Source organism: Bradysia coprophila, unplaced genomic scaffold, assembly GCF_014529535.1.
Source record: "Bradysia coprophila strain Holo2 unplaced genomic scaffold, BU_Bcop_v1 contig_138, whole genome shotgun sequence".
Lineage (NCBI taxonomy): Eukaryota > Metazoa > Arthropoda > Insecta > Diptera > Sciaridae > Bradysia > Bradysia coprophila.
Window position 1 is genome coordinate 9,690,781 of NW_023503409.1, and position 22,754 is coordinate 9,713,534.

The window sequence follows — 22,754 nt, forward strand, 5'->3', positions numbered from 1 at the left end:
TTATTTGACTAAAATCCTCCGAGAAAAATTTAATAATTTTTCACAAGAATTACTAACACTGGATATGTTGTAACGACCTATATTCGAGTCAAAGTGAAGCGTATACGGTAAGGGAATAGTAGACGATACAAAATTACTCACGTAGAACCGTTCCAGACGCTGTTCTGACAGTTGGGCCCTCAGACAGAAGGAAAAAATCTACATTTTGGCACCAACTTTTTTTTCAAGACTTCTGTAGGCTTGCAGCCCAAAAGTACTGGATTCATTTATATGTGCAACGATAGTGGGTGAGGCCAGCTACAACACCCCATACTCAGTTCCGTGGTACATCGACAATCGTACAACATTACAACCATTTAAAATAATTTTTTCTTGAGTTATTGCCGAAAAACTGTTTTCGGTACCCTCTGGCATGTCTTCACTTTTGAGCGCTTTTCACAGAAAATTTTTTTTTTAAAGAAAAAGTGAAAGACACGTGTTTCCTAGAATTGAAAGACGAATCCAACGAGCTATCACTCATTAAAATCGGAGACCGCTTGTTTCCCAATCACCTGAAGATTTGGCGATATCACTCTTAAGAATTAGTAGCTTGCCAGTTCTTATCGGCCGGTAAACGTGCAACTGTCAACACGAATTCTTAAAGTTACGAACAGCATGAGAATCTACGCCCTATCCTATTGAACAACAGCGGCTGTCATTTTCACAATGGGGAAATAACAAGAAAATGTATTAAATCCCAACGGCGAAGATTTGTTTACTATAAAATTACGAATTTCGTTTCCACGATGAATAATCATCTCATGGATAAAGTACAAGAGAATGAAGCGTTGAATTACACAAATTAAATGCTATTTCAGAGAACGGAAAGAATTTCTTATGCTAATACAGATTTGTCACAGACGAGAACGAAATGTAAAGGAAATATTTGAGTGACATGGAAGCGTAGCTTAGGGTTTACCTTACAGAAATTTCAAATCTTTTTTCAATTTCGATAATTGTTCCTTCGCAGTTTTATGTTCCATTTTATCGGTGATCCATTTCATTCATCACTATCCGGCCAGGTGATCATCGGCTCGGTGATATTATAACGACGAATCATTTCCTACACAAGAAAAAGCATTAAAATGATTGATCATAGGCCTAACACAATCGAAATGCATTTACATCACACAATGGCGTTGAAAGATTGGAAACCATTTGGTAGCTCTGGCCCTCAGTACTATCCTTTTTATCCGTCGCATTCACTGGACGAACAGTAGGGTAACCGTCTTCGTCTACTTCGATGGCAATAAGTCCGTCACGAAGTAGAAAGGAAACTTGGAACGCGTTCTGAATGGTTCGCATAAAGTTTTCGGGATTGATGATCAATTTGTAATATGGTAGTGGCTCATTGCCGTTCGTCTCATACAACTGCAACGAATATAGTTTGAGCATCAATAAGACATCGAAATGAGCGACGCGATGCCGATGATTTTACCTCGATTATCTGGTTGCCAATCATATTTACACTAACAGCGTCTTGTTCCTCCTTCTGCTGTTGCACTACAGCTATTGGCTTCATTTGTTGAGACTAAAGGGACGATAAGGAGTTAGTGAAATGTGTTCAGGGCTAGCAGTTGAAAGGTGAATACATTTTTGATTGTCGTATTTTTACGTCGTTCTTTCACTTCCTTTGGCGGTATCACAGTTGCTTCATCAAATGTTCCAAACAGAGGCTGAGAATACGGAATCGTTTTTGACATTCCCACCGCTAATTTCTCGCCTAGTTTGTCCCAATCCATGTTCGGCCCGATTGTTTGATGCTGTAAATGGAATTGGAATTTCCGGAGCGTTAAGTGAACTCATTTTCGCATATGCATCGAAAGACCTACAATCGCGGCAACAAATTCATCATCCGAGATCTCCGTATTATCCATTGTCTGGACAATGGATCCAAGCAGTTCATGGGTCATTTTCATGACCTGTGCATCCATAACGACTTCGGTAGTATTTTCAAGCCGATCCTGAAATCGTGCCTCTGCATTGAGAGCATCGGAACGCTTGGCAACATCGGCAATCTTTCTCAGTGTTTCAATGGGAGTCTCATTTTCCGTTGTTGCTTCTATATTGATGGATAAAGAACCGTTTATCAAACCGGTCGAAAAATATAATTCTTCAGCCAGTGAATTCACCTATTTGCGATCCAAGCTCCAGCAGTTCCTTGTATTGGTTACGCCGAACCGAACTCTTCTTACGAATTTCTTGAGATGTCATTGTACCGGCAACTTAACTATTCTTTTTCCTACAGTTTTTACACTTTAACGGATAAACGGAAAAAACGTATGATGGAAAGCGCGCTTCGTTGATGTCAACACAAACCGAAACAATCATCAATGACATTTCGCTGCCATCTATATTCAACAGCAGAGCACAAAATAGAAAACCAACTGTCTTCAACACTTCGAATACTTCATTCATTCATTGCGCTCTATAGGTTAAGGTTGGCTCGTTCGGTTCGTGTTTTTCAAAGAATTTATATAGACTGATATATATTAAGGGATGGTTGTTCGTCTACGAGTAGATGAATGCACACTGAAGCCTCCGTTGGGCCCATTGTGCTTATATAGGCTGATAGATCACAACAAATGTTAAAAGTTTTTTTACGAAAACATTTTTCAGGTTTTGCCATACAATTGACCATGACTTTTGATAAGTTTTCTTTTGTAGGAGTCATAGTCACATACTTCAGAGGAAAAGCCCTGGGATGTCATGTTCGAAGCAACTTTTTGTCTGTTAAAAGTCTATTAAAAAGGCAGCAATGTTTTACAAAAGTCCATTTATTTGCAAAGAAAGCGTAGAGACGAGATTAGTGACATTTTTAGAATAGCACGGACATATTTCCTTGATATCAGCATTCCATACATTTGTAACTGATGCACATGTATCGGATTTAATTATAACGCCTGCTTCCGATAGCCCATTAAAAATGCTTGAAACTATATCATCAAATGGCGTGGGCAATATGATGCTGAGACATGCCAAAAATGTAGAAATATCTAATCCAAGTTTAGTTACCAAACAGAACAGCTCAACCGTCAAAGAGATTAGTGCGATAAGTGTGCATGCAACCGTGGCAATGGTGGCGTCGTAAGTAATTCCGCAAACTTTTTTCGATACTTTGTGGAGAACAAAAAAATGAATAAAATTTCTATTCCGCAATTTTCAAACATTCAAATTTGTTTAGTATTCCATACCTCCAATGAGTGTAGAGCTGAAAAAATCGTTGATGATTGAATATAAATCAATATTTGGACATTTCTTTTCTACAGAATCACTGAGTTTTTGCAGCGTAGGTGTGCAAAGTTCTGTAAGTCTTTTAGATCCAAGGACGGCTCCATTGAAAAAAGCTTGCACGATTTGCTTGAATGGATTAGGGAAGAAATCAATTAGGCATCCAATGAAAGCACCTACAAGTTCCAAAATACGTTCAGCGTTGCATATCACAAATATGTACGCCATGACAACCTCCACGAGTGTACATGACAAACTGGTAACTCCTGGAGTGTTACATGTTGGACTAAGGGATATTAAAGAACCAATTGGGGCCGGGAGAAAACCGTCCGCAGTGCAAAATGAATGCAACAGAACGATCGAAGTTAACGCAATGGCTTTCATTGTGTCTTTACATACAGACCTTTGAAGCTGATGCTACTGATTCACATCGATGCACCTTTTATAATACTCATGCATGGGTAAGTCAATACAGACATACATGTCCCAATATTTTTGTTTTTGTTGGTTTGTTGACACATTTTTACTTTTTTGTAAGAATTTTGCAGTGGTGTAATCAGGTAGAATCATTTAAAAAAAAATATTTTGTCAATTGCTGGTTACAGAAAAACGAATTCAATATTCCGAAGGTACAATCAATATTCACTTTAAGGCCAGTTCATACTCGCATACATTTTTGCGATATATGCGACCATGAACTGGCCTTAACAGAAACCTAATTGTGTTCTTTTCGAATGGGTATTATAAAAAGTCGTTTTTAGAATGTAATTTAAATTTTGTTCAGAGACATTGATTCGAGTCTATGTTTTGAAAAATGTAAGACGACAAAGCCACCACAAATGTGTTAGCTTTCAATTGCAACGAAGGGTACGGTGCTATCATATTCGCAGGAATCTAAGGATAAACCACTACCCGAAGGCAGATTACTGAGCACAAGTTCTTTTACAGCACGACGAGTGAAATGTTTCTTATGGGCACCACTTAAATACGAATCGGCTCAACTACACATTTGTGGTGGTGTTGTCGTCTTATATTTTTCAAAAAGAATTTTTGAGATACTTACGCGTTGACATAAATAAATGTCAAAATCTAACTCCAGCTCTAAAATTTGTAGATGTTTTGCCGATTGCAGAAACGTAGAAAACACGAAAGATTAATTTTTCGTAAACCAATGAACACAACATTGTTTACAGCAAAGGAACCCAGACTTCATGTAAGCAATCGGTGAGAAAGAAACTATTTTCTCACCTGTGTTGTGAAACAGTGGTTTACCAAAATGGACAGAATTAGAGGCGCCGACTCTGGTTGGTTATGCTACATTATCGCAAATATATTCAACAATCAACCACTGAATATTCAAGGCCATGCAAGCTCGTTTTTTGATTGTTCACTTCGGTTCTTTATCTTCCTATTTCGTTTTTTTTTACATTTTTAAATATTTGCGTCGTGCGTCTCAGAGAATTATTTGACTACTCGATGTACTTATATCTGACGCTTTTGTTTCACATTAAGATGCAGGTAAATAAACAGTTTAAAACCATAAGACACAGTTTATTTATCGGGAAATGTGAAGGAACGTTCGAATTAACTTAATTTTTGGTGCAATGACACATTAATTGACGAATCGAACGTTATTGATTGACTTTATGATACAAGGATAGATGAATGTGGGTTTTGTTCATTTATTTTATCAACTCGAGCTTCGAGTTTCTTCCACTAGTTAAAATGGAAATAAATGACGACAAAAGATGGCAGGACTTTCATATCTCCTCCTGATCAAAAGTTAAAATGCTCTAAAACCAGAGAGAATTCAATTTCATAAAAAATTTTGTAAGTTCAGTTCAGTCATCCGAGCAGTGCGGACGTGTGTTGTGTTGGTGTCCGTAAACAAAACGACTATTGTTCTTCTCATTTTGTCAAACATTCTGGATAGCAAAGTTTATTTTTCGATTGTTTGTCGATTGTTTATCGATTATGGATCCAATTTGGTGCTGTGGAACGATGAATGTTTGATACAAGAATTTTCATCGTCAATTACCGTCGTCGTCATTATTCACGAATAAATTTTCATCATTCGATTCGTCTTTGTTCGACGGCAAGCCACCATTACTGTTTTGAATCGAAAAACGTCTGATGACATCGACAAACGCTGATCAAGCATCGTAAAAACGGTTAATCTCGCTGTGGGCAACTTGGACGGACGGAATAAGATGTTAAAATTGCACTGGCGCCAATCATCTCTCAGGGTGTACACCTCAAATACAGCATCTGATCGGGTCACAAATGGAGTCAATTCTACAGCCGATTAATGTTGTTCGCTTCTACCTCAGACTCAAATGCAACCAGCATTCTCGGATGTCTTTTTCGATTGTGGATCTCTACAACCTACGCCACTTATAGTTTAATTCAAATCGTCAACTGGCCTTACTATTATTTTCATCGATACCAGTGGATTAGGCTGTATTGGTTCTGCACCACTAAAACCAAGATCGACGTCCTTGACCTACGATTGATTACGTTTTCTTTTCACCGTAATGACTGAACTGTTCTCATTTGGTTTATATAACGACTTTTCTTCTGCGCAAATAATATGTAATTTAAAAGGCCGAAAGGCCTTACTCATATTATGACATGAAATAAACTAACTAACTAACTAACTAAGTTTTATATTATGAGGTTACGTCAATCGCCATTTTTTCGCTGGGACAGTATCGCAAAAAAATAGACTTTTCGCTGCATTTTATTATGAAAACTGAAATTTTGTTTGAGAATCATAGCAAAACATACCAAAATTTTGGCACTAACTGATCTTCTAGCGTAGCCTCCTTAATATAAGACTGAGGCTTCACTGACCCTCGTCTTCATGGAATAAAACTAAAACGTTTCTAAATCACGTTGAAGATCACACGGCCTCGATGCCATTTACGCACGGCTTTTGAAAGTAACGTCTATGAACGCACGGTAACAACAACGGTACATGCGGTACATTTTCAGTGGTTTTGTCAAAAAGTTGTCAAAATCCTGTCAAACCACACATCGAATCATAAATGTCATTTGTTATACCTACAAAAACTATTCAGTCGATCTGGATTAATTTTAATAAAAAGTGCCCAAAACTGCGCTACAGTGAGTATATATACTTAATCATATTCAGTATAGTGTAAATAAATGTAATGAAATTAGATTGTTCATGTGTCTACGTTGGCAATTACGAAACATTGCGTTCCGTTTCTTCTTCTATACATTAGAAATGTCTTTGTTTTTCCATATCGTGTTTAAATATTGAATAAAAAAAAATCTTTCCTACATATGTACGTACGTATCTTGTGTGAGTAACACTAAATGTTGTTTTGATTCTAAAGTAGAAATCAATACCTCCAGTCGCAGTGTTACACCAGTTCGTGATGATTGATTAGTCATAAACCGTGAATAGACACAAGTGAATGGTGTGGCAATTTTGTAATCGTAAACTTTCGATGTTTAATGTTTAGCTTTTTAATGTTGATTATGATGATGATGTAATGATCTATTCTGTTTGAATCGTATGCTAAGACCATTTTTGCATATTCTAGTTTGATCCAACCGAGATACACAAGTGATGGAAGACTACATAAACGTTACGGCCTCACCGATACCCCGCTTAGAACCGAGCTCCGAGATTTGTCTAGTTCTTCGCCATAACAAAACGTTAATCACCAGTACATACGAAGGAATACCAGACACCTTGGTGCTGAATTTGATAGCATGGGTGTTCCTCATCCTGCTGTTCACAATATGTACGTATTGCATAGAAATATAACTGAGCCCGCTCCGTATCACTGCAATGATACAATTCTAACATTCCAGTGCGGCAACAAGCCTGGGACTACGGTCGTCTTGCATTGGTGAATGCGCATGGCGAAAAGAAACGATGGACGCAATTGTTTTACGCGCATGGGACAGATCAAGAACCAGAACCGCTGGGCCAAAGAACGAGTCGAACGAGTACGAGCAGTGCTAATCTGCCCGATCGAGGAATGTTTTCCTGGATCTGGGTCACACTGCGATTGAAGAAGGAACAAATTTTGTTGCATAGCGGTCCCGATGCCGTTCACTATCTGTCGTTTCAACAGCATTTGATGGTTGTCATGGCGATCATCACTTTCATTTCGATTGTGATCATCTTGCCGGTGAATTTCCAAGGCGTTTTGATCGCTGACAAACAGGTTTTCGGGCACACAACCATGTCGAATCTACCGCCCGACTCGTCGCTGCTGTGGATTCATGTATTTGTTGCAATTTCGTACGTTCCACTGGTCGTTTTGATAATGCGTCGAGCATCGGGACGGAATGCATTCAAAACAGCGCCAACCCGTACGATAATGGCGACAAACATATCTCGAAGCGACTGCAATCGAACGATTATCCGGAATTATGTGAAAGAATTGTTTCCGGACATGAACATCGAGGACATTGAACTGGCGTACAATATATCCAAGTTAACCGAAGTGGTTGAAGAATATGAACGAATTCGCGACGCAAGAATTTATTGTGAAGTGCATAAAACGCCGGTCCAGTCAATCAAAGCAACACCGAACTGTTTCACTTGTAAGACGGTCGAAGCGCTCGAATACTATCAAGAGAAGGAATTGCAATTAAACGGTGAAGTGGCTAGACTACGGGCAAGTGCATTGAATTCACCATTGGGCATAGCATTCATTACCACCAGCACTACAGCGGAAGCGCATAACATAATCATGCACTTCAAACCGGGAACATACCGTGAATGGACGTTGAAATATGCTCCTGCTCCATCCGACATTTATTGGGAGCATTTGAATGTGGGAGCTAGTCGATGGTATGCGAAATGGGCTTGCGTTAACACCGTGCTCTTCATAGTCCTGTTTTTCCTCACAACGCCCACGTACATATTGAATTTACTGAACACGGTCTCCTTCATAAGACCAGAGGAATTTAACAAAGTCAGCCCGCTGATATCTGAATTTCTTCCGACACTGCTGATGTGGACATTATCGGCCCTGATGCCGGTAATCGTTTCGTTTTCGGACAAATGGCTGTCGCATTGGACCCGATCGAAGCAGAACTATTCGATTATGACGAAATCGTTTGGCTACTTGCTGCTGATTTTACTAATCCTTCCGTCACTTGGTCTCACGTCGGCCCAAGCACTTCTCGAATGGAGTTTCAATGCAACGTCAGTGGAGACATTCCGTTGGGAATGCATTTTCTTACCGGACAAAGGCGCATTCTTCGTCAATTATGTGATCACGGCTTCGTTGATTGGTACGTCGCTTGAGCTGTTACGTTTCGCCGATTTGATTGTTTATATTTGGAAGCTGTGCGTTTCCAAGTCACGGGCTGAAACGCCAGCAATTCGCAAGTCAATTTTGATTGAATTCCCATTTGGCATTCATTATGCGTGGACCTTGCTGGTATTTACCATGAGCACTGTTTATAGTGTCGTCTGTCCGTTGATAATGCCCTTTGCTATGGTTTACATTTGCTTGAAACATTTCGGAGATCGGCACAACCTATATTTTGCCTACGGACCCAGCAACATGATCAGTCAGGGAGGAGGAAAAATTCATTCGACTGCTGTAAGACTTGTCGCATTCAAACGTTTTCGCTTTCTATTTCTATTTTTGCGTGACTTTCATTGCAGGTCACCATGACCAAGTTTTCCGTCGTTTTATTATTGGTCATTTTGGCGGCGCTAGCAAGTGTACGTGGAGCACGTTTGGATGGACGGGGATACGTTCTAATTCTATCTCTCGTCATCACACTGGTACTGTTCACATTCATGTCGCCGATCAAAAAGTGCACAACCAAACGACCGAGCATTCAGGAAGCCGAAGGTGCAGCACCCATTTATGTTCCGAAAGTATTACGTCATCGTCAGGACATCGTGAGCGACCACACTTCACATTTGGAATATGGATCTGATTCGCCGGTAGTGGATACGGTTGAAATTGATGGTGAAGAGGTTCCGATCCGTGGAATAATGACATAGATGTGGTGTGTGTCTAATGTGTGTGGTTGAGTGATTTGTGAATGTGTCCTTAACTTCGTGATATAGTGTCGATGACTGAGATGTTGATGATGGTAGCGTAATTGATTATTTATACCGATCCGTTTGTATATATTTATTGCTAGCGTGTAATGTCTTTTATACTCTTGATTAGGAAGGTGTTACCAAACTTTATTTTTAAAGTTCACAGCAGCAACACAACTCGCAGTTTTATTAAATTATTGTAATATTAACACTAATGCGGACAGATGTGTTTTGAATTTTTCCCGTCTTTCCCGGTTCCTTCTTCCACTGTACTTTGTTCGTGGACTCGTGTCTACTGCAAGTGGAAAATTAAATGAGATTTCTGCTTTGAGTTACCTTTTCGCCACTTGCAGGAAACTGATTGCAGCTGTTATTGATTTGTTCGTTTAGATGCGTCACTAACAGCATTTGACTGCCAATAACAATCGGGGTCACTAGCGGCTTCCTAACCTCACCTCAAAGTATGCAAATACCTCTAGGGAAAGTTGGGTGCATCATCCCTATATGTGGGCAAGACATATGCACACAAAAACTAATCGTATTCAGGTTACATCGGACGAGTGGATGAGCTTGAGTAACCAATGAGATAGAAAATTGGAATTGTCTGACAAGGGGCCTGGCACATTTTAATGAAAGGCTAGAACGTAACCAGTTACCACTGAAAGTGGTAGGACAGTCCTACTAGGACTAAAGTAGAAAACTTAAAAAATATATTTTATTAGCCGGAAGTACGCCTATCATTCAAATGTAAGAATAAATTGGGTAGAGCTACATCACCATTCGCTAAACATGTTGGCTCTCTAACAAATTTGAATGTAGTCAACGCACGAAAAGAACCGGCACAAAAACAGATTTTTTTTAACGGTCAAAAAACTTCTTATTTTGGTCCCCGCAGTGGTATTATACCAACATAAAAAACCAAATTTATTTTAATTATGTTCCTGTGCCTGTTTTAAAGTGCGTTGGAGTGCTCTCGTTCCCTAATATTTTTTAAAATGTGAAATCCCGTTCAGACTATGGAGTAAGAAATTTGGCTTTGCATTATTCGTTCATCAAACGAGTCGCCACCGGTCAACAAAAGGGTTTTGATTTTTAGACCCGTACGAAGTACTGGGGTCTTATGCGTTTACGCATACATCCGTAACACGTCGAATTGGACTCCCTGAGTAAGGGGAAACCTATTGTGGTTGTCTGGAGATGCCAAATCAGTAAAAAAAAAATGTCCGTCTGTCCGTTTGTCCGTCGGTCCGTCGGTCCGTCTGCACGATAACTTGAGTAAAACGCATCCGATTTTGAAAATTCTTTTTTTCCCCGTTTGGTAATGTCAAAAGACAGGCTAAGTTCGAAGATGAGTGATTTTGGATCGACCCTTCCCGAGCTGTGGCCCAATAAGTGATTTACGGTTTTTCGAAGATATCTCCGGACGCGGACATTCAAACGTTACACTTGTAACTGATACGTCAAATAAAAGGTATTTACAATACCGATCGACAAAAAAAAAGTTTATGGAAATCGGATGACCGACTCGTGAGTTAGACCCCTTGGTGTGAAACAGGCACAGGGCGGCAAGCAAGTTTTGCTTGTAGGTCGGCCACATTTGAACATATTTCGTCTGTTTTAGCTTTATTAGATAGGTATTGACCGTACCAATCAGGGAAAAAAAATTGTATGAAATTATGTTCTCCGGAGCGTGAGCTAGGTCTCTTGGAGTGAGCTCTTATCTGGCTACTCGGAAGTACAGTGAACGTGGTGTATTTTGACAATATCTCGAGTAAATTTTGACCGAATTTCATGATTTTTTTTTGTTTGAAAGGTATTAACGAATGTAAAGCGTCGGTAAAATTTCCGGTCTCCTAACAAAATGGCTGCCGGTGGCCATATTGGATTTTAATAAAAGTGATATATATTGAGAAAAATGGTACTTAGAGTGTTTCTGTTAACATGGAAATAATTTGTTATGTGTGTGGGGTGCTTCAGGCATTCCATATATGGACATCTATATATATCTATATTCACCTATATTGAGCTATATACAGGCATGTAGAGCTATATAATAGCATATATTTATCTGTGAAATGTTTATTTATAGTGAATTATAGTTAAATATAGCGGTATATAGCTGTTTAAATAGGAATTTATGAAATTTGTCTTCGTACGGGGCTGTCTATATTGCCTCCGGCAATATAGTTGTATATGATAACAAGGCAAAGAGTGGATAATGTAAGTGATTTAAAAGGAAGAATAGTTTTTCAGCAGAGAAGAAAATGAAGTAAGAGAAATGAAGAGTTTCACATTAAAGGCTTTTGATGCGAATAGGTGTTTCGTACGGGTCGGCGTTAGCTATGTTTTATTTTTGAAACTTGGCACACATGGATTGGTGAAAGCTTTTGCTTATACCTACATAATAAACACATGTAAAACGAGCAGCAAGATAACCTTAACCTATTTAGGCACATCAAGATGCATAATACCTGAATGAATACGTCGTTAATGTCGATAATGGCTTTAAACTTTATCTTCCGTTCAAAATATTTACAAGAGATTGGTGATCTCAACTTCGCCTCGAGTCAACAGACATTTGAGACGAAAACTTGACTTGGTTTGTTTGAAAATTCAACCGCTTTTCATCGTTTGTTGGATTTTCCAGCAAACCGGTCTGTCAAAATTACTGTACCAACGCACTGCAAGCAAAACTGCTTCGAATGACAGCTGCCATATAGAGGACTATTTTGTATGAAAAATGTTTCCCTGTTTTTTTACAGTGCCAAAATTTGTTCGATACTCTGTCCCGTTTCAGTATTCTATTTGGATTACCATTCATGCTTGAACTGTACGCTGGCAACCGTTCTCTAAGCAAGGAAAATTTACGGCATGACTATTGATATAAATCAAACTTTCAGCGATAAATATTTCGAACAGGTAAAACCCTACATATCTTACTGATATCACTATGCACTTACCGTTGGCGAAAACGTTAAATTCAATTATTGCAATAACATGACATAATTCATTCTTCTGAATTCTTATCGCTACACACCTATATTTCCTGCATCTTACATTATCATTCAATTAAAATAATTGGTTTCCATCAAATTGATTTCAACAACACATCGGAACACACAACACGTTGAATTTAGATTTGAAAAATGCCACTGCTTGTGTTGTACATACGGCTCCGAACCGCCACCGTATGAAACATGTTGTGTCGCCCCCTACCAAAGGTGACCTTGAAAAGTCATATTGTGTCACCTTGGTTTGACAAACACCACATAAAATTCGTAGCTCAGTGAATTTCTGTTCTCACATTTAAGGCACTAATTTCCAGTGTCCCGGGTCGACGAACACCATTCCAGCTACAAACTATCACTGCCCAAAAACGGTTTTAGTCTAATTTTCGCAAAGCGGTGCAACTGATTTTCCATTTTGAATATCAAAATCCGATCGATTTTCGGAAACTACCAGCGGACACTTGTGTAACATTAACGTTGAATACAGTGGTGGTCTTTTGCCATGGATCCACAAGGAAAACAGAGATTTATTGAGAGAGGAGCGCACAAAGGTAAAGGCATTGCCGTCTTTACCAGCGGTGGTGATTCCCAGGGTATGAATGCAGCCGTTAGAGCTGTGGTTCGTATGGGAATTTATCTCGGATGCAAGGTATGTACGGTTCAAGTGCTGTGAAGACATATATACTACGTTCCATACCAGTTATACGATGATGAGCTAACAATTTGCTTAAATTCGTTTCAATTGCGACAATTGCCATTTCAAATGTAATTCGCACAATTTCTATCGAAATCACGAAACGATTTTAAGCGTGCGCGTATTGCATCACACATTTCGAGATTCTAAACTGAAATTTTTTTTGACTTCAAGGTCTACTTCATACGCGAAGGATACCAGGGAATGGTCGATGGTGGCGACAATATTGAAGATGCGAATTGGTCATCCGTGTCGAGTATCATTCATCGAGGCGGTACTGTTATCGGATCGGCAAGATGTAGTGATTTTCGTGAAAGGGCCGGTCGAGTAAAGGCCGCTTTCAATTTGGTGTCGAAAGGGATCACCAATCTGGTAAGTTGGCCGAATCGAATAGATGAAAAATCGATAGAAACAGATGGTCGCGATGCATCTGTGTAGCAGTGCTACACGAAAATTAAACCAGTCACCGCAAATAGCAATTGAAATGAGATTGACCTCAGTCGGTTTTATTTTTTCAAGGAAATTACAGAATAATTTAGTTGGCACAGATATTATAGTTGGGTCAACGCTTCATTTTGTGTTCAATTTGTTGGTCGACTCAATGAAAATGAAATTGATAAAACAGAAAAAAATATCGTTCGCTGTGCAACCATCTATGGCAATCACTTACAATATGAAGTGTATGCATCGCTTGCATCACCATGTAATAGTCCATCCACAGTCGATGTGCGGCTAAAGTTCATTGAATCGAAATTTTATCAATTTGCTCTGAATGATGTTGATGTTCATGAAATGAAGGGACTGATAGAACGGAATGATGTGACTATCTTATTAATTTTCTACAGTCAATTGTTGCATCACGCTCGTCTTTGCTGGTCGGTCAACCATGCCATTTACACCACATTCGCAAATTGTTACGTCAGTTGCCGGGAGTTCTACGTTTTCCAATTTTTTAAATTATTTCCATTTCTTCCCGAGCCTTCCCAACCCATGCTTCTTTGTTATTCCTTTCACTAACAAATTTTCCAATTTCAAGGTTGTCATTGGTGGTGATGGTTCGTTAACCGGCGCTAACTTGTTCCGTCAAGAATGGGCTAGCCTGTTGGACGAACTGCTATCGACCGGAAAAATCACCGCCGACCAGAGACAAAAGTTCGGCGTATTGCATATTGCCGGCATGGTCGGTTCGATTGACAATGACTTTTGCGGAACTGATATGACCATCGGTACGGATTCGGCTTTGCATCGAATCATTGAAGCCATTGATGCTATTGTGAGCACGGCGTACTCGCATCAGCGCACATTCATCATGGAAGTGATGGGTCGTCATTGTGGGTGAGTTGAATGCGACGATTTTTTTGGTTTTTTTATTTTTTTTACTTTTTACAATTCCGTTCGTGGTTCAGTTCGAGGGAAATTTTAATCGAATTTTATTTCAACTTTGCTATGATTTGTTTAGCTATTTATCGGTTGTAAGTGGCGTTATATCGGAGGCTGACTATATTTTTATACCTGAATCGCCTCCACCGAATGATTGGCCACAGAGACTCTGTAATAAGTTGAATCAGGCAAGCAAAAATGTTAATTTTTGACTAATTTTTTTCTTAGTTCGATGTACAAGACGATTGGGGTCGGATGGGGGTCAGATTTTTCTCTTTTTTTAAATTTTTATTTCGGGAAACACATGAACTTTAGTTGCACCTTTTAATTCTGGGTCTCATCAGTTTATTGTTGAGTTACTACATATGTACTGAACGTTTGACATAATTTTTTTTTTGTATGTTCGAATGGTTCGAATGTTCGTCCAATACATAGTCATGCATTGATAGGCTCAGCATTTCATCCAAAACGAAATCGTTTTTTATTTTCAAAAATTTAGCTGTTATTACATCATATTCGGTTAAGAGCTGAAGATGCTTCAACTGGAGTTTGTTTAGTCGACGCTGATTTGCTATTTTCCCTGTAAATAAAACTTGTTGCAGTCCGTAGGTTTGCGATAATTTCTACAGATCAGTGTTGTCAATTGTTCGGCCTTAATTTTGAAGATCTCAACAGTGTGGATGGAGTTGGAGTATTCAAAATTCGTCGGTACCATCGTCTGAACGTATCGTAAAAAATTTAGGAATTATCGCAAATCAAATCAATTTTTTACGCACTGCATTGGTATGCGTTCTGTTCAGTTTTTTTTCCCTAATTTTTTTTTGTTGGTGTAACCCGTTGGGTTTCGTTAATTTATCGTTTCATCATCGGTTTCATCATAATTTTTCATTGTAAAAAACCAAAAAGAAATTTAAAATTGAAAATCAATTTTATTTGCATTTCCCATTGCGAAACCGTCTGAAATGTTTGTATTCCAGTTATTTGGCCGTAGTAGCCGGTCTGTGTGCGGAAGCTGATCATATTTTTATACCCGAGGATCCGCCAAAAAATGATTGGCCGAAACGTTTATGCCAGCAATTATCCCAGGCAAGGAATATTTGTTGAAAATTTATTCCATTAACCGATCACGGACGGCTGACAACGCGTCGCGACGTCTAATAGAACGATTGGGAGTACTTAGACGAATGATGTGCTTTGCCGTCTGTGAAAGGTTCATGTAAAATTCATGTAAATGCAGGTGAATGTAAACTTTCTATCAAAAATTGTTTTTCTCTCTATATGTCGTCGGCGAAAACTTGAAAACTGTAAATGTTTTCTGAATATAAAGTCATTTGTATGCTTGGCCGAATGTCGATAACAAATGCGATAATAAATTTCAATTTTATTACCGTTGTCGGGTGTAAATATTTGAGCCTCACACAATATACACCTTGAACAATGTCTAAGCATCATTTGGCATTATTCACAAAACAAAATGCAAATAATCTTTTAATTGGCTGCAAATTGGTATTGGCATTTATTTCACTTTTTCTTTTTACGAATGACCTCTTGAATGGGTGTTGGGCAATAATATTGGATGCAAATTGGAAAGTTGTCACATCAATTTTTGGAAATGACTTTCGAGCTGCGAGGCAGTAAGACATTTCGCAATAATTCAAAATCAAAATTAGTTTGTGGACGGTCACTAGCTTTTAATCATATCCGAATTTCATTGGTCGAACCGGTGATCGCTTGTCATATTCTTAATAGATCGATCTGACAAAATTTATTCAAACTACTCAGGCTAATGTCACTAAGTTCACTGAATCACTTAAGTGATCTTTCGCCAATTATGGTGTAAATCGATCGATCGATCGACGTGATTCACATTGTCAATAAATATTTCTATTTATTATGAATTGATTGATTGAATATGTATAATGGTAGTGTCAATCGACTTTTTGTTCAAGTTTGCTTCAACTGTTTTACCAACTGGTACTTTCATACAAACATTCTGCTTATCTAAGAGCAATTATATCTAAAGAGGAAATTTGTACGACGAAATGTGGTCCCAACATCAGTTTGTATAAAATGCACATTTCGGATAATTTTACACCAACACATGTATGCATTGACACTTTCTATAGTTCAATTTGCCCTCTTAATTAATAAACATTTCGTAGTTCATGTTGGGACCACATATGCTGCGTAATTTTGTTCGAAATTTCCCCGCTAATTACTCTTAGTTTCGAAATAAATTACGTATGTGGTGGTCCCAACATGAAATACGAAATGTTTGGTATTAGAGTAAGCGCATCGATCCTCGAACACGAATGAGTTCTCAGACCACATATTGTTCTTTCATTCATAAAATTTATTTGAATGACAGAATAGGTGTCCGACGGCTCATTCTTCGGCTAATTTTGACTATCAGAGTCAACGTGTATAGTACTGGTGTAAAATTGTACTAACATCGAACGGAATGTGCATCTTATGCAGACTGATGTTGGGGACATATTTTATCGTACGTTATTTGTCTAAACTGCTTGTTACGTAATTGTTCGGATCTTTGTTACCGAATAATGTAGTGGGAATACCGAAGAAGCACACGTGAAAAAAGGGTTGTATGAGTGGACCAGCTGAAGGGTCTTAATCACAAATACGGTTCAATGAATAGAAGATTCATTCTCAAATACTATGCTTTTTGATAGCCTATTCTCGGCAATAGTTTCCCCCTTCAACGCACCCATGAGGCTCATTTGTTTTCATCTCACTCGCATTTTCTGTCTTTTATTTGTATCTCCATTCCATTTTTTATTTCTTTGTAAGGTTCATCTTGGTGCACATTCTAATTTTATGGGACTGCTTGTGGTACTTTATTATTTCATTTGTAGATTGATAACGAGAGCGCATCTGTGGTAGCATTTTGATTGTAGAATAAATCGATAAAATACGAACGAATTAATGTAATTACTCAACGCTTACCAATTAAATTGTGAGATTAAAAGTTTTGTTTATCTCGTAAGTGCTGTCCGACTTTGTGCACAAAAATGGAACGCTGATAAGATTTATCCTCAAATCAAACATCTAAAATCGTTTCAAAATGTGACTAACACCGCATTGTGTTTACATCCATATCTTATCTGTTTTTCCAGTTATTTAGCACTTGTGGCCGGATTAGCTAGTGAAGCTGATTTTATATTTATTCCGGAAGAACCTGCAGTTGTAGATTGGCCGGTATTACTTTGTGATAAAATCGTGCAGGTATATTTATAGCCCGGCGGAGGTTTAACAGCGGGATAGGCTTTTTGTTTTCGTTTTATTTTTTATTTTTTTGACAAATTTTTATTTTGTTGTTGTTGTGCTGTTTCTCGGAAGAAAGGATTCTTCACAATTCTTCAGAAATAAATGCAAGAGACTGACACAAAATCCAGCTTAAAGGAACTTCATTGCCGAATTTAGATCGATTTGGGATTCAGTTCTTCGCCAAGAAAAACAACAGGGCTCAATATAGTTTATCAGAAATGATGGATCCGACTGCTGACAACTCCAATTTTATTTTTTTTCATTTCGTTTAGGAAAGCTAGCTACAAGATGAATCAGTTAACCAGTTAACAAATTGTACTTTAATGTTGTGTTGCATTGTGAAGGATCTGATCGGACAGTCGCATTTTCATCGTACTTGTACTCCAATAACTTTCATTCAACCGTTCTCTCGAAATCTGTGTTGCTTTAAGTGTATGATCTATGCGTTCAGATAATTTTCCAACAGACCATGATAACTGAGAGGTTCTATAGCTTTGTTTTTTGGTAAACGAGTGAACTTCGAGAATCGTTTCGTATTTTGCATGTTTTTGTTCATTCGGCATTGAGTAGCATAATGCATGCCACTATCATTTACCGTAAACATTTCTATTATTTTTAAGGCTTTAAATCGCGTAAAATTGTCACTGCATCAACGTCATTGCATTTTAATGTAATTATCACAAAGTCGAAACCAGAAAAATCTTGCATTCCACTTACACCCTCGTTTGAATTTCTGTAAATAGGAACGAAATGCCGGTCAACGTTTAAATATCATCATCGTGGCTGAGGGTGCCATCGATCGTGATGGCAATCCAATCACGGCTGAATTGGTTCGCAAAACGGTCGTCGAACAGTTGAATCAGGATACTCGGATCACTGTGTTGGGTCGTAAGTGAAAGAACGAAGACATTCAATTCTCAATTTTGTAATTCAAATTCAATTCTTTAACTCTCAAAGATGTCCAGAGAGGAGGCAATCCCAGTGCGTTTGATCGAGTTTTGGTAAGCGATTCGAAGTTAAGGAAGTAAGAATGATCTTATGATTGTCACGTCAAATCTTTACACAACAGGGTTGCCGAATGGGAGCTGAAGCCGTCATGGCATTGATGGAAGCTAAAGAAGACACAATTCCATGTGTAGTGTCCCTTGATGGTAATCAGGTATGATATTCGAAATGTAGGTCGTGTCAAATAGTTTTAAAAAAAATCCAAACGACCAGGCTATCCGTGTTCCATTGATGGAATGCGTTGAGCGAACACAGGCTGTTGCAAAAGCAATGGCTGAAAAGAATTGGGATTTAGCAGTACAATTGCGCGGACGATCCTTTGCACGTAATTTGGAAACTTACAAAATGTTGACCCGCTTGAAGCCCCCAAAGGAATCATTCGACGCAGAAGGAAGACCGGTGGTAAGTATGGGAAGAACGCATTCTGATCGACAACCATAATCGCCCAATGTTTTACTGAATTGCTCGAAATTTATTCTTACAGGAAGGATTCACGTTGGCTGTTATGCACATTGGAGCACCAGCTTGTGGTATGACCAACACATCTGTGTGAATTGTAAGATGAATGAAACTGAAAATTGAAACTTTTGATAGGAATGAATGCGGCCGTTCGTTCATTTGTACGTAATTGTATTTATCGTGGCGACACCGTTTTGGGTATTCATGACGGTGTTGAAGGTCTAATTGCTGGCAATATCAAGAAAATGGAATGGTGAGTATACTATCAGGCGATTAAAACGATATCTGAAAGTGTGTAAGTAAACATCGTCCCACGCACTGATAAGGAAATAATACGCGTAGCCCGTTGCCGTCGTTATCTACGAATATCGAAAGCGTGTGCAAAAGCAAAATAATACGAAAACAGACGTCGTCATCAATGTGATACGGGAGTCTGTGATGAATACGGAACAATTGTGATAATGTATCGAAATGTTGATAATGTGACGGACGACGCGAACGAGCTTAGTGCTAAGCGTGATGCTAATTCTTGTAGCTATTCTCTTGTAAAAGTTGAATCGTAAATGTCTTTAGCATCCCGATATTCTTTTCTCGTTTCATTCGAAGTCGGGTCGACTCCATCTAATGATCTATCGACAGAACATGACTTTTTTTTCTCGTCAACAATTTCTTTCAAAGAAATAGAAACTCCAACATTAGTTAAGGTTTACTCTGGACATAGACGAGACACATCACTTATCATTGTACCACCGAGTCCCACTTACGATCACTTAATGTACCTAGCTCTCAATCGCTTTCTGCTCAGTCGGTTCCACAGGAAGACTCAAGAAATGTCACTTCCTTAATTCCAAACACGAAACACACACTTTCTACGGTTCTAGAAAGACATCACCATTAGTTTGATATGGTGCAGCTGTCAGCTGTCGTAGTGCTATTAACATTTTGTGTGCCTGTGCCTATAATTAGCACAAAAATCATTAATTAAAAAAAAAGAAAAAAAAAATCCGCTACGAACAGGATTCGAACCTGTGCGGGTAGAACCCAATGGATTTCAAGTCCATCGCCTTAGACCACTCGGCCATCGCAGCTGTGGAGATATGCGAGACATAGAATACATCATTAATGAATCATTAATAATGATCGAACGATAAGCAAAGAAAAAATTTGTAAAATTTCGACGTCAGTGCTTCTGTTCAGAATTTTTTTTTTTTATTTCAACACGAAGCTGGAATAGTAGAGCACAAAGTAAAATCTTGTTGACGTTGCCAGAACGAAACAGCTTGTGTGTTTGAGCATTTTGAGTATGTAAAAGAAAACCGGTCGTGTGGATTAATTGTTACATTGTAGGACACGATGCCGATTGTTTATATATGTGGAGTTCGAAAGTCTTTATGTTCGTTCGCTGAGGTACTACGGTGCCAGGGCCTATTTTTATAGTTTTTTTTCGTTTTCGTTTTTTTTTTCAATTTTTTTAAAAATAATTTTCAGGTCGGATGTAACTGGTTGGGTTGGACAGGGTGGCGCTTTCTTGGGTACGAAACGTACTCTGCCCGAAGGAAAGTTTGCGAAAATAGCAGCAAAACTAAATGAATTCAAAATTCAAGGTCTTCTAATCATTGGAGGATTTGAGGCATATCATGCATGTAAGCCGATCAGCGATTGTCTGTGTTTCGTAAAGGGAGAAGTAACTCCAAAAAAATTGCTATTTCAGGTGGACAGTTGGCAGACCAACGTTCCAATTTCCCCGAATTTTGTATCCCACTAGTCGTTATCCCGTCCACAATCTCGAATAATGTTCCTGGCACAGAATTTTCCTTGGGATGTGACACTGGATTGAATGAGATCACCGAAATTTGTGATCGTATCCGACAATCTGCCCAGGGCACGAAACGCCGTGTGTTCGTTATCGAAACGATGGGTGGATATTGTGGTTATTTGGCAACCGTTGCCGGATTAGCAGGTGGTTCCGATGCCGCATACATCTATGAGGAGAAATTCTCTATCAAAGATCTGCAACAGGACGTCTACCATATGGCATCGAAGATGGCCGAAGGTGTTCAACGAGGTCTCATTTTACGGAATGAAAAGGCATCCGACAACTACAACACCGAATTCATTTACCGTTTGTACTCGGAAGAGGGAAAAGGTCTCTTTTCGACCAGAATGAACGTGTTGGGTCACATGCAGCAAGGCGGTTCACCGACACCGTTCGATCGGAATATGGGCACAAAAATGGCCGCTAAATGCGTCGAATGGATGGTCGACCAGATCAAAGCGAATAAGCAACCGGACGGTTCGATTCGAGCTAATGGACCCGAATCCGCATGCTTGTTGGGATTGGTGCGACGTCAATATTCGTTCACACCCGTCAGAGATCTCATTGCCGAAACTAATTTCGAGTAAGTTTCAGTTATTTTCGTACGTTCGATGCGTGTGACCTTCAACGAAAATTTCTTTTGCAAAAACTTTTCAGTCAACGTATACCAAAGCATCAATGGTGGTTGAAATTGCGTCCATTGCTTCGCATCCTGGCCAAACATGACTCGACCTATGAGGAGGAGGGTATGTACATTACGGTCGAAGAGGAAATGGAGAGTGATGCAGCTGTTCTCTAAATATGACATTGATGGACGGCTGGATCTGCGTGCATCAACAGGTGCCATGGTTTTTATTGTTGGGCATTGATTTGTTTTTAATTAAATTTTTTTAGTCAATTTTATCAGTAAATTATGTTTATCCCATAACTGTAACCACCAAGCTATGGCATTGAATTTAGCATCAATGTGACACGATCTATTAAGTAATGTCTGAGTAGAACTGATTTGTGAACGATGAAATTGAAAGTAGTAAAATGATGTCATCTTCGCCAGTTACACGCCGTACGGCTGTGTAAAATACAAAGAATTTAAATTTATTTTTTAGTTGGATTTTTTGTTTAGTTAAAATTCTGATTTTCTCGCGTTAAATATGATTTTTTCGAAGTATTATTTTCCGATTTCAATTTTATTTTTTTATAGAAAAGAGACACTTTTATTGTTAATATTGCTAGTAATCGAACGAAATGTTGCAAAAAATATATTTAAACAAAGTGTTAAATTATTGAAAATTGTGTTTTATTAAAGTCACATGGACTGTAATGGCAGCGTTTATTTCACCACAAAGCCAACGTTTTCATAAATACCCCAGAAACCATCCGCACGAGAATTTTCGCGCTATTCGAGATGAGAGATTCACTTGAGTCATCCAACTCGTCGTCGCAGACAATATATTGATATCAAGAAATATTTCTCGCTAAATCTCACCAAATTTCAGTAAAAAATTCGCTGAAATTTGGTGAGATTTAGTGAACTGTTTCTTCACTACTAGGCCCCATCTTTTGGATAGGTCAGATCCCTTGACTGACGGACTAATTTTCTCAAGAAGATTTTTGTACAGTCGAAGAAATTTAGTTTTCGGGTTTTCCAAAGGTATTAATCTTATTTAACCCACACTTTATCCCACAACATTGGAATCCACAAATTTAAATTTAGTTAACTCAGCGGTCGCAATGACGGCGCTACAGTCACGATTTCAAAATGTGATATAGGGTGGATAAACTAAA

General features: G+C 38.7%; 3 protein-coding genes, 2 long non-coding RNA genes and 1 other non-coding gene across 9 annotated transcripts; 2 read left to right on the plus strand and 4 right to left on the minus strand.

Moving 5' to 3' along the window:
- Positions 1–729: 729 nt before the first annotated feature.
- LOC119074031 (non-structural maintenance of chromosomes element 4 homolog A-like) lies at positions 730–2,391 on the minus strand. Its single transcript, XM_037179973.1, has 6 exons — positions 2,172–2,391; positions 1,872–2,101; positions 1,632–1,802; positions 1,478–1,570; positions 1,165–1,410; positions 730–1,102 (listed from the first exon to the last, which is right to left on the minus strand). Exons 1-6 carry the CDS (start codon positions 2,251–2,253, stop codon positions 1,040–1,042), a joined length of 885 nt encoding a protein of 294 aa, XP_037035868.1. The 5' UTR covers positions 2,254–2,391; the 3' UTR covers positions 730–1,039.
- A 3,568-nt stretch (positions 2,392–5,959) lies between these two features.
- On the minus strand, positions 5,960–6,853 carry LOC119074069. Its single transcript, XR_005087137.1, has 4 exons — positions 6,590–6,853; positions 6,179–6,291; positions 6,058–6,129; positions 5,960–5,970 (listed from the first exon to the last, which is right to left on the minus strand). It is a non-coding gene; the product is annotated as an uncharacterized LOC119074069 (long non-coding RNA).
- Positions 6,270–9,543, plus strand: LOC119073998 (calcium permeable stress-gated cation channel 1). 2 transcript variants are annotated; one of them, XM_037179927.1, is made up of 4 exons: positions 6,270–6,396; positions 6,843–7,046; positions 7,117–8,867; positions 8,933–9,543. In XM_037179927.1, the coding sequence occupies exons 2-4, from the start codon at positions 6,869–6,871 to the stop codon at positions 9,278–9,280; spliced, it is 2,277 nt and encodes a 758-aa protein (XP_037035822.1). In that variant the 5' UTR covers positions 6,270–6,396; positions 6,843–6,868; the 3' UTR covers positions 9,281–9,543. The 2 variants fall into 2 exon arrangements, with proteins under 2 accessions (XP_037035822.1, XP_037035823.1); XM_037179928.1 differs by lacking the exon at positions 6,270–6,396 and adding an exon at positions 6,582–6,598.
- Positions 9,544–11,014: 1,471 nt separating this feature from the next.
- On the minus strand, positions 11,015–18,297 carry LOC119074066. The gene is made up of 3 exons (XR_005087134.1): positions 17,975–18,297; positions 11,834–11,838; positions 11,015–11,025 (listed from the first exon to the last, which is right to left on the minus strand). It is a non-coding gene; the product is annotated as an uncharacterized LOC119074066 (long non-coding RNA).
- On the plus strand, positions 12,547–22,254 carry LOC119073997 (ATP-dependent 6-phosphofructokinase). 3 transcript variants are annotated; one of them, XM_037179926.1, is made up of 13 exons: positions 12,547–12,979; positions 13,199–13,396; positions 14,061–14,359; positions 14,484–14,592; positions 18,433–18,577; positions 18,647–18,690; positions 18,759–18,848; positions 18,908–19,096; positions 19,179–19,224; positions 19,289–19,406; positions 20,642–20,796; positions 20,865–21,552; positions 21,627–22,254. In XM_037179926.1, the coding sequence occupies exons 1-13, from the start codon at positions 12,833–12,835 to the stop codon at positions 21,766–21,768; spliced, it is 2,370 nt and encodes a 789-aa protein (XP_037035821.1). In that variant the 5' UTR covers positions 12,547–12,832; the 3' UTR covers positions 21,769–22,254. The 3 variants fall into 3 exon arrangements, with proteins under 3 accessions (XP_037035821.1, XP_037035820.1, XP_037035819.1); XM_037179925.1 differs by lacking the exon at positions 14,484–14,592 and adding an exon at positions 15,382–15,490; XM_037179924.1 differs by lacking the exon at positions 14,484–14,592 and adding an exon at positions 17,539–17,647.
- Positions 20,159–20,241, minus strand: Trnas-uga. Its single transcript has one exon. It is a non-coding gene; the product is annotated as a tRNA-Ser (tRNA).
- Positions 22,255–22,754: the final 500 nt, after the last annotated feature.

Coding starts and splice junctions, on each gene's coding strand:
- LOC119074031 (XM_037179973.1), bottom strand. CDS start 2,253: ATGACATCTCAAGAAATTCGTAAGAAGAGTTCGGTTCGGCGTAACCAA. Junction 1,571..1,631: donor AAAATACGACAATCAAAAAT/GTATTCACCTTT, acceptor TCGTCCCTTTAG/TCTCAACAAATGAAGCCAAT. Junction 1,103..1,164: donor TTTCAACGCCATTGTGTGAT/GTAAATGCATTT, acceptor TTTCTTGTGTAG/GAAATGATTCGTCGTTATAA.
- LOC119073998 (XM_037179927.1), top strand. CDS start 6,869: ATGGAAGACTACATAAACGTTACGGCCTCACCGATACCCCGCTTAGAA. Junction 7,047..7,116: donor CATCCTGCTGTTCACAATAT/GTACGTATTGCA, acceptor CTAACATTCCAG/TGCGGCAACAAGCCTGGGAC. Junction 8,868..8,932: donor GAAAAATTCATTCGACTGCT/GTAAGACTTGTC, acceptor CTTTCATTGCAG/GTCACCATGACCAAGTTTTC.
- LOC119073997 (XM_037179926.1), top strand. CDS start 12,833: ATGGATCCACAAGGAAAACAGAGATTTATTGAGAGAGGAGCGCACAAA. Junction 18,578..18,646: donor TCGGATCACTGTGTTGGGTC/GTAAGTGAAAGA, acceptor TAACTCTCAAAG/ATGTCCAGAGAGGAGGCAAT. Junction 19,225..19,288: donor CATTGGAGCACCAGCTTGTG/GTATGACCAACA, acceptor AACTTTTGATAG/GAATGAATGCGGCCGTTCGT.